At 40.8% G+C, this 14792-nt stretch overlaps 1 protein-coding gene across 3 annotated transcripts in view; it reads right to left on the bottom strand.

Annotated features, from left to right (window-relative positions):
• Window positions 1–14792, bottom strand: part of ptprz1b (protein tyrosine phosphatase receptor type Z1b) — a 48225-nt gene that overhangs the window by 11555 nt on the left and 21878 nt on the right. For all 3 annotated transcript variants that reach the window (XM_079653994.1, XM_079653995.1, XM_079653996.1), the window contains exons 3-14: window positions 13778–13957; window positions 12058–12209; window positions 11872–11964; window positions 11266–11332; window positions 10640–10797; window positions 8764–8911; window positions 6908–7092; window positions 4321–4447; window positions 4183–4235; window positions 3283–3720; window positions 2995–3160; window positions 2047–2283 (exon numbers count right to left, since the gene is read on the bottom strand). In XM_079653994.1, coding sequence (XP_079510120.1) covers window positions 2047–2283; window positions 2995–3160; window positions 3283–3720; window positions 4183–4235; window positions 4321–4447; window positions 6908–7092; window positions 8764–8911; window positions 10640–10797; window positions 11266–11332; window positions 11872–11964; window positions 12058–12209; window positions 13778–13957 — 2004 coding nt within the window. The remainder of the gene's footprint in view (window positions 1–2046; window positions 2284–2994; window positions 3161–3282; window positions 3721–4182; window positions 4236–4320; window positions 4448–6907; window positions 7093–8763; window positions 8912–10639; window positions 10798–11265; window positions 11333–11871; window positions 11965–12057; window positions 12210–13777; window positions 13958–14792) is intronic.

Below are 14792 nucleotides of genomic sequence, written 5' to 3'. Positions count from 1 at the left end.
CGCAATATAATGGCTTTTGGGTTAACACAGCTTGTGCAGTTGGGGGGTAAATCTAATCATTTCATCCCCTGTTAATGTAAAATGTTTTTTTGTGTTGCCTCTAGCAATTATACAGCTCTGTCCCTTTCTGCTAAAGAATAGCAAAGTAACATTTACCTTCCTTTTCCTGCTCCTTGGCCTTGCTGCCGCCTGTCAGTCTGAGCAGAGGGACGAGCCGCCCAAACAGGGGGCTCCTCCCAGCATCAAACAAAAACCCGTCCTTACTTGAGTTGTTCTGCAAACTCTCTCCAACTCCAGCTGCATGTCTCATCTCTTCCCCAGCTCCTCCAACGTGTCCTTCCAGACGTCCAGTCGAGTCAACGGGACTCAAAAACACTCATGCCTCCACCTTCTTTATCATGTCCACCACCACGGTTGTCTTCACTGCTGTCAAACAGTGGGCGCTCTGCTGAAGTTTATCTTGACTGACAGACAGCTGGACACCATCTCTTCCTTCCTCGCTGTCTTCTCTTTCATCACCTTCGTCACAGCCTACTAATTTGATTCTGTCTTCACTTACTTTCTTTCCTTTACCCTCTCCATCTCCAGCACCTTCTGCAGAACCGCTGACGTCCTCAGGCCAGCTTGACACAAATTCATCCCCACTGCCGCTCTCACTGTATATTGTCTTCCTTGCAACAGCATCATTTACTTTCTCCTCCAACACTTCACCGCCTGTGGAGCTATTGAACTGTCTCTTGTCTGTTTCACCATCCTCTTCCCTCCCTCTCTGAATCCCACTGTTGTGTACTCCTTCTATCTTCTCTTCCTTCTCCCAATTTAGCTCACTTTCACTCTCCTTCATTTCTTTCTCTACCTCTGTTTCACACACTTTTTTGAAACTTATTTTGCTCCTTTTCCCACTACCATTGACCTTGAAGCTGATCATTGAATTTAAAATAGTAGAAAGGTTGGTTTGGAATGTAGTGACTCCATTATATTCCTGATTGAGGAAAAGTCCAGAGCCTGATCCACTCTCCTCTGCTTCTTTATGTGTGTCTCTCCCAACTTCCTCGTCATGGTCAAGATGTATCAAGATCTTTGAACCATGCTGAATCGCACCATGAGACTCCTTATGAGACGTTTTTAAGGCTTTTCCTTCTACTGTGTTCGATATGCTACTCAGGTCAGAGCAGAGAAAGTGAGGTGGAGGAGTTCAGAGGGTTCTCTGGGCGTAGACGCTGGGAGTTGGCGATCACTCTTCTAGAAGTGTGAGGAGAGTTTGTTAAACCAGAGAACCGGTCAATAGTTGAGTCCTCAACCTTGAAAGTTGGTGGATGTTCTGCAGAAAAATCCAGAGTAAAAAGTCTGCAGAAACAACTTTTCCAGGAATGTGTCCTTTCAAAATAGGTCCGTCATGAAAGGAAGATGGAAGCAAAGGTAAGAATTGAACTGAACCCAGATATCGTGCACACAAGAGTTGAGATAATCAGAGTTAATGACTCAGAAGAATTGGTCGTTTTTTTATTTAGTTTCTGAAGAAATTTCATAAATCAACTTGTTGAAGACAAGGCACATTCACCATGAAGTAACCCCTTCATTTGGAAGCATTGAAAACAACCACCACCAGAAGGCGCCATTGAGCCACAGAGAGGAAGCAGACCCAGACAAATAAATCCCAAAAGTAGAGTAGATGCAAATCACTGAGCCTGGGGACTCCAAATGTGACCTCATGTGGAGCCCTAATAGCTGCGAGATTTGAAGAATCGTTGAGCATATTTCATGATTGAGCCAGCGGCTGATTATCATTCTAATCATCACCAATGCCAGTTTATTACGGTCGACCGTCATCATTACCACCACCAGCATAATCCACATCCTACCGCCATGCTCACAGCGCACGTGATGAGCATACTGGGCTATTAGAGGAGAAAGACCATCATCCACCGCAATCAAGACCTGCTGTCTACCCTCCACAAACACCTGTATTTGTATTGCTTTGATAGAGGAAAATCCATCAGATAATAGCAATTTTTTTCATAATTATGTTATTAGTTGAGATCTTACCATTCAACATGGGCTGGGTTGTGTGCACGAGCTCCCTGAGGAAGGAGGAGGTGGTGAAGGACTTGTAGAGGGACTCAGCCAGCGTGTTGCTGGGGGTCGCCACCCGTCCTGTGATCCATAGTGGCGGGGGGGCGGAGGACACGGAGGTGCTGGTTTGTGGGCGAGGTTCGCTAACGGGGGCGCGGCTGTTTTCAGAGGAGAGCGAGACTTTGACCACGGTTTTGACCACGGTGTGAGCTGTGGGACAGGAAGCACATTAGGATTACATGCTGAGATGCACGTTGAGCAACAACAGGAACCTGAAAAGGGCTGGGAAACATCTTTACCAAGACCCTACTGTACATGAGGGGAAACAATCAGGGCATTACATGAGGATGGTCTGTCGAGGCATGATGTATTGTAGGATGTCATGTGAAACGATCTAATGAGACATCACATGATACGTTATATGAATGAATGAATTCCATTTTTTTATACAAATATGCCCAGCCTGCAAAATCTATATAAGCCAAAACCAGTTTACTTAAATAAAAGTCCTTAATAAAGATAAACAATTTGAGAAATTTGAAGAAAATTGCTGACTAATGATACTTCAGAAATTAGAGTGAATACTAGTAAAATATTCCAACACAACTTTTTTCTTGGCTTCTGAGACAGCAAACATAAACAGATCAAAAGTGAACTTTTTTTCTTTATACTTTTTATTATACATTTGTATTGCTCATTCTTACTTTAACTACTTAGCTGTTTACATTATTGATTAATTACATTAATGAAATCTAAATCAGGACAGGTTTAATATAATTTAAGACACAATTTGGTATGGTAATCTAAGCAGCACCAGTGGAAGTACAAATCTTCAGCAGGTCCATATTCTAATATTTATGAGCTTAAACTCCTCCATGGCAACACCAAGCAATGTTTCTGGATGAGGAATGGCGATCATACCTGGCAACACAGCAGCAGCAGAGCTGTTGGTTCCTCCTGGGGAGTTGTTGACTGTGTCTTCATAGAAGATATCGGTGATGTCCTCCACAGGAGGGGTGTAGAGGTCCAACGAGGGGGGAGGGACGCCATTTTCTGCTGCTTGGTCTGTTGGACCTTGATCCCCTAACTGAAAAATGAAAATGAGAGGGTTATTTTATATATAATAGATTGCCTTTCCATTGTGAGCGCCAGTTGTTTGTTAATCCAGTTAAGGATGCAGGAAATGGAGAGAAAGTGCTAGTGAGCTACCTGAAGTGGCGTCACCGACAACGAGGCCTCTTCTGTGATCTGCTTCCGAACTGTTGGCGGTGTGGTTGCCCAGGCAACTGGAAACAGGAAGCCCGGCTGTTCAGTTACCTCGCCTACCCATATTGCCCCGTTGCCATCAAAACTTGGATTAGTACGAGGCTTGTGTAACGGAACATCGCTGTCCTCGTAGATCCAGTTCTGATCCATAGCATCGGGTTCAGGGCTGGCCCGGCTCGGCTTCTTTCTCACAATCGGCTTGATTTTAGTTTTTCGTTGCAGGGCGGACTCAGAGGGATTGTCTGGGGGTGGGCGGGGGGTGACCTGCACCGGGAGGTTCTGGTACACTCGTGTCTGCTCCACCGGGATCTCCTCCACCGGGCTGTGGTCCTCCGCCAGATTCTGGGTCTCTGGCGGCGCTGATTTGGCTTTAGATTGAACCTAACACAAGAGAAAACAAGCAATGCTGAGTGTACATAAGTCACAAGATTTAAAATCTAAAAATTAAATGCCCACATGGTCAGGGTCCATATATTATTTTCTAATGCTAATGGGATCCATACCAAATTAAATTAAATGAAAATTCTTATGATAATGCAGCTTTTTTTGGTGCATTTCCAACATTAAAATGACCTCATAATAAAGTAACTTTTGGAGTAGGAGAGGACAGGCTGCAATGCTCCTCTAAGTGAAATCATGGTAGCATTACAGTCTTTTTTTAATCTCGTCCATAAATGCTAGAAAGTCTCAAATCCTCTTTTGTTCGGCTCACTTACTGAAAGGCTTCGATTTGCATAATTACAATCATTTGCATAGTAATGAGGTTCAACGATATGAATGAATATAGAGTAATCTATCTAAATGATTGCCAGCGTGCAAAGCGGTGTCAGGTGACGGCCCTACCTCTCGGTTGCCTTCCAGACCTTTGGAGACAGCGTCAGAATCAGAATCACTTTCTAAAGAGAGGAAAGGAATGAAGACAAACTGAATAAGAAAGTAGTAAATGGGACGGCATTGTGGGAGTTTTCGTTTGTTTCGTACCGGGGTCTTCTAATGGCATGTCCACTATAATCTGGTCACTCCACCGCCCTCTGAGTCCATTGGTGCAGACAGCGACCACCTGAACGACGTAGCTGCTGTTGGCTAGCAGGCCGGGGATGAAGGCACCCTGGGGAGACACACAGCTGCATGATAACATCATTCACTTTCTCAGGGTCCCTGCAGCTTCATGTAAGTTAGATACAAGTCTTTTTGGGGAATATTTAATGACTTTATAATCACTAAAATGTAGAAAAAGACCTTGTTGAGATTGACACATGAAAACAAGCCTCGTTTGCATCACCTTGTACAAAATACTGGTTCAATATTAAAAAAAAAAACGTCTACCTCTCCATGTTGTTCCTAGCAATCGGGCGACAATTTAAATGTTGCTATCCTAATATTTGTGACAATAATGCAAGAGGCATTCTGTAAATCAACCAACATGTAGACTTTACCAGCCATTTTAAGACTTTGAAATGCAATGTCAGAAAAAAAACAATATCCTTTATCCCATTTCTTAAAATGTGTTACACTTTAATAACCAGGTAAGGTGAATTCAATGCCTTTTAAGACTCTTTGAGGATCCACGGGAACCCTGTGTTTAAAAGAGGATGCTGTGGCAATAACTGATCTTATGATATGATGATATTTAAGTTTGGTGTGTTATTTTCATTTTTGGTAGATTTGGTCCAATTTGCATACAACTCCAGCTTGAAGAGGCAGTACTCGACATTTCGAAAAATGCAGCACTTGGATAATTATCTGTCTCTATTCTCACTTCCTAATTAGTGCATGCACTCTCAATCGCAGTGGGTGGTGTTTCACCTGCCTTTCGGTCAGTGGGGGGGTTAGTTTATCATGCTGGTTGTTTCTTGGTTAGTGAGCAGGTGTGTTTGCCTCCAAAGTGCATACATACCGTATGGAGGTCATTTTTAAAAATAAATAATTTCAATTTCTTTGTTTGTTTGAAATTACCTGAACCCCTCCAAAAATACTTGCTGATCCCAGGTTTGAATATCTCTGCATTACAAATCCTATAATAGTAAATGTAATAATAGTTTGTTTGTTTCCTATCAGACTCCAAATATTTCCCATTATATTCTCTTAATTCTTTTTTTAGAGTTGCACATGTCATAATAACTAAGTGTGTAAAAGCCTCATGACTGACTGACTCATACATTTTCGAACAGAATGCATCTCTATTGACAGTATTTGATTTATAATTTAGTTTTAACTGCATTATAAAAGTGTGCATACTTTAAAAGAATGATTGATGCCTCTCATGAGGTTTTCATGCACATATCAGGCATGCTGACTAATGGGGTTACTACGTTCAGTTGTTTATCTGTGTTGTATGAGGATGAATATTGACGACTAGGTCCACTAACTCGAAGACACACACACACACTCTCACACACGGTCACATTGAGGGATGCTCAGTGACCTGCTAAGCAGGAAGAATTGATCGTCGCTATGAATCAATTGAACCAGATCCCAACAGCAGTCACAATATGAGAGTGGATGGTTGAGAAGAATATAATAAATGACGTTTGAATATTTACTGCAGCAGAATAGGGACTGAATTGATTATGTAGACGTGGATTGTACCATTCCAGTTTGGACTGTAGAGAATAATTGTTAAATGACAGTCAAAGGTGAGTGTAGCAAGCTTCTATCAGCTCAAGGTTAGTTTTAAGGAGACGTTTTGACACCACTGGGATGACATTTAAACACACTTGGTCACCAAAGGAAAACCACACGAGGAAAATGTAATTACTGTGAGTTCAAAATACAACTTGTAAACATCATGAACATCGCCTGATATAAAATCATGGTTGAAAGGCAATCATTATGAATTTGCTATATCTCATGTCTCTGTTAGTGAGAAAACATCCTGCTATGAGCATCCCGGCCACAAACTAAAGGTGAGTCTTGTTGTCTCTGCTTTGCTGATCTGTGTGACATTAAAAGTAGGGTAGGTAAGAATGGAGAAACCAGCTAGAGTGCGCTAGAATTTGAAAGTACGCAGCCGAAAAAAATCTGCCCCTTCCTTCAGACTTCCTTACAGAGCCCCTCCTCCAACACACACGAACGCGCACATGACCAATGAGGGCATCATCTAAAATGTAGACATTAACAATTATTTTGAGACTTTAAAATCCTCGTTCCAATTTCTAACCATTTTTAGGACTTTTGAGAGGTTGATTTAGAACATTTGAATACCAATTAAGGCCTTATTTTAGAATCAAATGCGTTTTAAGGATCTACGTGAAGCCAGTGCTAATATACTTATTGGTACTATATTTATATAATACTGTGAAAAGAGCCATTCAGTATACTAAGTAGTTTTACTTTTTGATGCACATTTTGCTGATAATATTTCAGTTTTTCTATTACTACCAGTAACATTTCATTACTTTTAATTGGTTTGATAAGAATCTAAGTAATTTTAAGTGAGTATATTCAAATTCTTGTGTCTTAACATCATGTAAAAAAGTTGCAGTTTTCCAGGTAGTTTAAATAGATAGCGGACCATTTACATGCACTAGTGTGTGCTGCTTGTTAGGGGGTGTTTTGTGTTTAGTACCACGTCCTGATCCCCGTCCGTCCTGTACTCCTGCCTGCTCTGCTCGCGGCCCTGGAGCCTCTGGTAGGTGACGGTGTACCAGTCGATGGTGGTGTCGTAGACCACGCGGGGACGCTCCCACATCACCACGATGGTTGTGTCGTTCTGGGCATCGGCCTGAACGTTCTCCGGCTCCGAGCTGCAGGCTGGAAATGGAAGAAAGAGGGAAAAAATAAATGAATATTGATTAGTGTGGATGTGATGCAGGAAATTCAATAGAAATCCTGAACGAAAAAGGTGGACACTTAATAGCAGTACATTGACGCTGCATGTAATTTAATACAAAATCGACCGTATCAGAAATGGAAGAAATAAGGATGCATTTGAAAAAGCCCAGCTCAACAGGGGAGTGTGAACTGAGTGGGAGGTGTGTCCATTTGTGTGCAGGGGTGCATGATATGTTACAGCTGAAGAAGACCCTTCTCTGAATTTCTCAATACTTTCAAAGGGAGCTGCAAGATAAATTGGCTGCGCTGAGAGGTGCAGGAGAACAGAATAACAAAGAGAAGCTCCCTAGCAACCCAAAAGACATGGAGAGCGTTGTGAATTTTATCTTTTGATTATCATGACTCGGCTGAACTTGGAGGAAAGTGTTACAGCTAAGGAGAAAGCACAAGATGGGCAATATTTTTCACTCAAAAAATAACATTAATAATGTAATATTCATATTTGTGCCTGAGGGGGATTCATTTCCCCCTTGACGACCAAAATGTGGTTTAAATGTGATGGGTTGAAATATTTAGAGCTTTGGAGAATAGGAGATTATGGGTTGAGCTCATTAAAGCCAGACAAGAAAGAATTTCTTATGCTAGAAAATCTTAAAATGCTGTTTCTGCTGGGAATGAATAATGTTGATGATTCAGATTTGAACTGAAACTCACTGACGGACATGACTACTCAGCTAAAAGACTAAAAAGTCAAGGGGAATGAATACGGAGAAAATGTATTCTGTTCAGTGTTATCTAGTCCATGAATGTGAACCCAAAATGGTAATCGGGAAAAAAAATACTGTAAATGATAAACTAGTAACCAGACATGTGACAGACATGTAGCATTGCTCATAGACCAAGAGGTAAGATGCCTGCTTTAGTGGCCTCCTTTAATGATAACATTGAGTGATAATGGCAATGGCATTTTTCCATTGAATTTTAGATTACCCGTTAGAAACACCCGTTTATGATACTTAGAAATGTTTTCCAACAGGATAATCTTCACACATGTATTTATGATATGAAATTAAAACCTTTGAATCTTGACATATTAACACAATCTTTATGATTTTTGAATCGCCAGACAAAAAACGCTATCATTAGGCTATAAAGGAACTACAACACGGTCACATGACTTCACGTCACCATGGCTAAGCTAAAGGCAGAAAACTTTTGGCGAGATGACGTTTAGGCGTCTCAATTAGTCACTTGTTAGCAACCTTCATTTTTAAAACATATAGAAGCTTCAGAAATTCACTAGTAGGTTTTTACTTATATATTTTAAGTCGTGAAACAAATTTGAAAATGTCTTAAGTGTGTGTTAACCACAGACTTCATTTAAGGCTTCTAACAAAAAACACACGAGGGATCCTGTAGTGCTAAAATGTTAACTCAATCCGGGTTTGAGGACTCATTCCTTCAACGCTTTGAGAAAGTGTCTTAAACCTGCATTCTTACTTCACTTGACTACAGTTGTCAGATAAATATAGTGCAGTGTGTAAACAGGAAAGCAAATTGGGAATGAGGAAAGGGGAACTGTGAACTTAAATGGAGGAAGGCGGAACAAACGAGCAGAAAACTTTAAGCTAAGGGTGTTTGGTGACGTACTGGGTGTGAGCACGTCCTCCACGCCGGTGTACGAGGCGAACACCTGACCCATGAACTGCTGCTGCTCCCGGAAGTTGTTCTGCAGGTAATCTGTCAGGATCACATATCCAGCCTGCTCCATGGTCATCACGTCACAAAACACCTCCAGCTGCACACAGACGGAGAGAGACAGAGATGAGAAACATGCAGATGACCACATAAACCTAAAACCAGAGAGACAGCTGCTCTATTTTTAGGAACATGTCATGGCTTGCAGACCCAGTTTTTAAATCATGCAAACACAAATATGCTCAAAGAATATTCACTTCCATGACCTCACTCGCCATTAATCTGCTATATTATTGATGAATATTACACAGAGGATTTCGTTCAAAGTGGCCGTTCCTCGACAGAGCTTAAAAGCCTTCATCATGGAATCAAGCTGCAGTAATGAATGGACTCGGGGACAGGGTTTCATCCCACAGGATATAAGCTTTGAGAAGTGTCACCATTCATATTTAGTATGTCCATAAAACACTGTGTGTGTGTGTTTGTAGCCCTTATATCCAAACATTATATTTATTTTTACAGCATTTATTCTACGCTTTTTTTTTTTAACTTTTTCTTATTCCTGCAACTTACTTGAGCCATTTTGTCTTTTGCACTATTTTACTGCATTATTACAAGTATATTATGTGTTAGTATATAGATAGATAGAAGGAGCGTGAGACTTAAGAATTGCATTGTTAAAACTGCATAATACAAATAAAGCCTTTGGCTCAACACGTCACGAAATGGGAAATAATTAGCTTTAACGAAGAGTGGGATTAAAAGAACAATAAATATGCCATGTTGTGTTTTTGGTGGTATTTGGTTGTCAACCTATTTTTGTTTGTGAAATGTTGAAGTGATCCTACTGACTTTCTTTATTTATCCTGTTTTTTTTTTTTTTGTCTGAGATGGGAATGTCATCTCCTATGTGTTATTGTTATGTCCATGTTAGTGTCTTTAGCCTGTACAACACATTTAATTGTTTTTTAAAAACTTTAAAAATAATAAATACAAATAAAGCCTTTGAATCTTTGAATTCTTTGTTACCAGACATATCACCGCAGAAATACTTTTTGTACGTTAAATTTTGTGCACAGCTGTCAAGATGATGACCTAACAGAAAACGTTTTTATACTGAACACAAAAAACATTATAGAGAGGCGAAGTCCCGCCCACCTACTTGTAATGAAGTCAATGGGGAGAGAAAGATTATCTTTCGATCCCGTTTGAATTGTGCCACGAATTACACATATGATGTTTGTCAATCTTAAAAAATAATTTCCATGTCAAAAAAGTCACAGTTTGTCTTAAAACTGTTGAAATATAAGACTATGAACAATACGCAACTAGAAAGACTACAAATCCCAGAATCCCGGTCCCGCATGCTGGCTCTTACGGAACCGACTAACTCCCCTTGTGTGTATGCACAGCTCTCAACATGCCCAGAATTGTTGTGATTTTCACCTCTTTTAATACTTTTCGCCTCATTCTGAAAGAAAGAAGTGAAAAGTGCCAACGTGACGGCCGTCTTGGTGTGTGGTGCGAGACGGGAGATGTAGTTCATTGAGCGGTTTCACACAAAAAAATGTGTTACTTCACAGTTTTACTACACTTTTGATTTTTTTGACTTGCAAAATTATCTTTTAAATTGACAAACATCATATGTGTAATTCGTGGCACAATTCAAACGGGCTCAAAAGATAATCTTTCTCTCTCCATTGACTTCAATACATACTTTTTCCGAAATAAGGTCCCAAGGAGGTCCCCCGGAAAGGGGAGGGACTTTGCCACTCTAGATGTATTATGATCTTTACATAACCAAAAACAAACACACAAACCCACTGACCTGTGTTTCTGATATGGCCACAGGCTGTTTGAAGAGGATCCATTCCACTGTTTCCGAGCATGGCGGTGCCGTTAGTGAACCGTTGTAGATGTAATATTTATCCGTGTTATTAGGCAGCAAGGAGCGCAGGGTGAAGGCTTCAATCGAGCCGCTCTTACCTGTTGAAAAACAAAGTCCCATTAGTAACAAAATGTCACAACAAATATCAAATGTTTTATCCCAAGCTGTAAGACCACATGGTACTCGGCCTTTACAAATGTCAGACTGTAGGTCAAGTCTACCTACGTATCTTGGTATTCATTGACGCAGATCTGTGACCTTTTATAGTTTTATAATTTAGCAGAGAAAAAAATAATGTTTTGAGAAATCATGCCACTAATATCAACCTCTCATGTTGGCTGATAAACTGACTTTAAGCCCACTAACGCGTTATTCTTTTCCTTTATTAGATGTCTTTCCCATGATAGTTGCTAACATTTTCCATTATTCTGTTTCTTTCGCTATTGATTAAAACCAGTATTCTTCTAAAAACTGACAGGACCTCCACCTACTCTTATTTTAGAGGGTAGGACATATATATGTGTACCCAAGTTGTGACCACTGTACTGTATGTGAAGGAGACCTACCAAACCTGCTGACAGTGTTGACGGCCTCGATAACAGGACTGAACTTCTCGTTGTCATCCAAGCTAATCTGTGGAAAACAATATGAGTAAAATATGAACCATTAAAGGAAGCAGTGGGGATTCTTGTCTTTTAATATTCTGCATTCCAAAAGAATAGACCTCGCTATTGGTGAACAGCAATCCTAACCCCCAAAGTCAAAGTTGTCAAGCATTATTGTGTAATTTGTCGAAAAAAATCACACACAATAAGAGTTATACATGTTTTTTGTGCAAAATATATTTTTGTAAAATGCAAGTTACGAGAAATAAAGCCAGCCACCTACTAATTTGTTTAATTAATTTGTGTTTTTACATAGTTGCAATCAGTTAATATACATTTTTCAAATATAAAAACTCTATAATATTATACACAATTAACTCGGATTGTTGTTTCATTTGCCAAGTCATCTTTACTAACACACGGGGGAAATTATCTCCTCTATGAATTCAGATTCACTTTTGAAATTATGACCTCCACTAATCCCCCCTTAAACTTGAATTTCATCACTTAACAGTTTATTTTTGTTGAGAAGTACAGACTGATCTCTAAATCTGGCTGTGAACCTACTTCAAAGAGCACGGCCAGTGCAGCCATCCTGCCTCCTTTCCTCACAGCATCCTCCAGACTGAGGAAGGCTGGATCGTAGCAGTAGATCTGCATCTGAAGGAGAGCAGAAAACAGACAGGTAAGCTGCCTTTCATTGGCAGACACCAATATAACTGATACATGTGTTGATGCTGTGTGTTTGCTTACCTCCAGAGGATATTTCATCCCGTTCAGGCTGTGTTCAGACCCATCTGATGATGCATTGCAGCGCCCCCAGTGGAAGCTGATTGTACCGACTCGGAACCTGGAGCTCAGCCCGCCTCCGCTCACAAAGAAGTCCCCTTCCACACTGATGGACACTGAAAAACACCAACAAATCATGGGCTTTGCTTGATTGACTGGACGTTCAGTCTCCAATACTCAGCTGTGGTGGAAACTGCTTGGCCACAGGGCTAAGTGCTTGAGTAAGTAAGTTAGTAAAGTATGTAAGCAAGTAAGTAGGTAATTAGGTGAGTAAGTAGGTAAGTAAGTAAGTAAGAATGCAACTAAGCAAGTTAGCAAGTAAGTAAATACTTGCTAGGAAGTGGATATCCTGGTCTGTTAACACCATGTGTTATCTCAGTGACAATTAACATAAACAGTACTTCAACCTGCATTTAATGATTTTTAATATTGACATGTCCAGACCACATTAAGTCCCTTTATTATCACGTTATTGTCGCCTTGTCACACATCCAGCAGCTACAGAGCAACATTAGCATTTCTTGAGAGTCATGTTAGTGTGACGGATGTGAGTTGGTTTGGTCTGCACCAACTCCTTAGGGAAATGTCTGCCTCTAGCTGCTGAATGCCAGCTAGCTAACTTTGTCGGTCTGCCATTTGTTGCTGGGCAGGTCGAATATAGAGGGATTTTAGATTTAGTTTTTTTTGGATGAATACAGCCATCTGTGTGAGCCAACAAACTGAGATGAGGAAGTGAACCAAAACTGTAATTTCACAGTCCACAACCCAACAAATATAATTACAATTTAATTTTAAATTGTGACATGATCCTTCTCATATTATAAAAGTTATCTGTGTCCTATTGGAGCCACATCTGTATCGCTAATGATGAGTCACTTTAAATTGTTCTAATGCTCAAAGGCATGATGTAACTATAGTTATATATTTCTCTCTACTTGCAGTGACAGCTATGCAATATCTATCTCTGTTCATGCAATTTTCCTCTCCGACTACACAGAGAAAAAAGGGCAAGGATCATGAATGTATGGAGCACACACACACGGGCTGTATTCAAAAGATGGAGCTGATAGCTAAGACAGCTTCCATTTGTTCATCAGGCCAGACATCACTTCTCACGCCGCCTCTCCCCGCCTCTATATCGTTTTTTTCCCTCTTGCTCTTTTGTTGCCGCTCGTCTGCAGCTCACTTTAATCTGTGCTTTTAACATCGATCTTCCTTCTTTCTCCATGTTGGCACTGCTGTCCCTCTGGTCGTCTCTCAGGTCTCCTGTTAGCTCTCATTGTCTATCTCTTTCTCTGCTGCTTCTTTCCCTTAATAATTTCTAAGTTGAGCATCTTTTTGATCTTTATCTGGAAAGCTGAAGGGTTTTAGAGCACCAGAAAACGTCAGAATTACTGAATCCATACAAACTGTATCTTCCCCCTCTTTAATGTGATTGTGTCCTTAATGCGTTCAATAACATCAAATGAGATTAGACAGGCCTTTATTAATCTGCGTGGGGATACTAATCCCCATAGGGATATTCAATATAATATTGTGTTTGGATTTTCTGCAGGGACATGGCTTTCAAAGCTTGAACTGGACCAAAGAAGGCTTTTGATGTTACCTAAATTATGCTAGGAATTTCTATAAGAAGATTTTTCTTTTAATTAAATAAGAAAAAAGGAGAGGAACATCAGCGTACCAGTCTTCCCGTTGTTGTGGATGGTGCTGGACCCCGCCGTCAGCGCGTCCCACCCGTCCAGCTGCAGATTCTTGTACTGCACGCGGACCTGGGTAAAGGTCTCGTCGATGTCCACAGGAGACTGCCTGGCGCTTCTACAAGACGGGTACTTCTTACCCCAGTTGCGCTGATTCAGGGCACCTGTATAATGAGAGAGGGGGGGAGGCATGTTCAAAGACTCTTAAAGCTGTTTCATCTGCTGTCAACAGAAACGGTGTTTGAGCAGGAGGAACAGCCGTCCTCCAAATGTGACATTCTAAAAAGTGAGAGACTTAAATGCACTCGTGATTTATGGATGATGAAATGCTCCATTCATTGAGCACCTTTAATGTACCTGTGCAATACGTTTGCAAATGAGCACAGCTTTAACGAGACGTGATACATGCTCCCAGGTCAGACGTTACACTGAGTGTGTGTGAGCGCATGTCTCGTATTGTGTGTTGTTTGTGAATTGTTCTTTCGGAGGGGAAGAGCACACAGCGTGAATTCTGCTTCCCCTAACAAGGCTGTGCTTCACATGAATAATGTAAAAGAATATGAACATTATCAGGACAAGCACAACCTCCAGACAAACACGCAACACAAACATGGCAAAAAATAATCAAAATAGATAGATAGAAAAGCAAAAGCTGTGTTTTTCCTTCAGTGCAACACATTCATATACTGTAGCACAAATGCTCTGCTTAACATCTCGAGCTCCGCCTCAAACTGCTCTGCATTGTTTATTCATGAACGCATGTCTGAATCTACAACTGCTGATTACATTTAAGGATATGCAGGGTCTGTGTGTGTGAGTGAATGTATTCATGGAGGTACTGCATGTTACACTATCGCATTTACATGTACTCACTGTGTGTGTGTGTGTGTGTGTGTGTGTGTGTGTGTGTGTGTGTGTGTGTGTGTGTGTGTGTGTGTGTGTGTGTGTGTGTGTGTGTGTGTGTGTGTGTGTGTGTGTGTGTGTGTGTGTGTGTGTGTG

Source organism: Notothenia rossii, assembly GCF_949606895.1.
Source record: "Notothenia rossii genome assembly, chromosome: 10".
NCBI lineage: Eukaryota > Metazoa > Chordata > Actinopteri > Perciformes > Nototheniidae > Notothenia > Notothenia rossii.
Note: the sequence above shows the minus strand (reverse complement) of the source record. Positions and strands in the feature narration are given on the sequence as shown.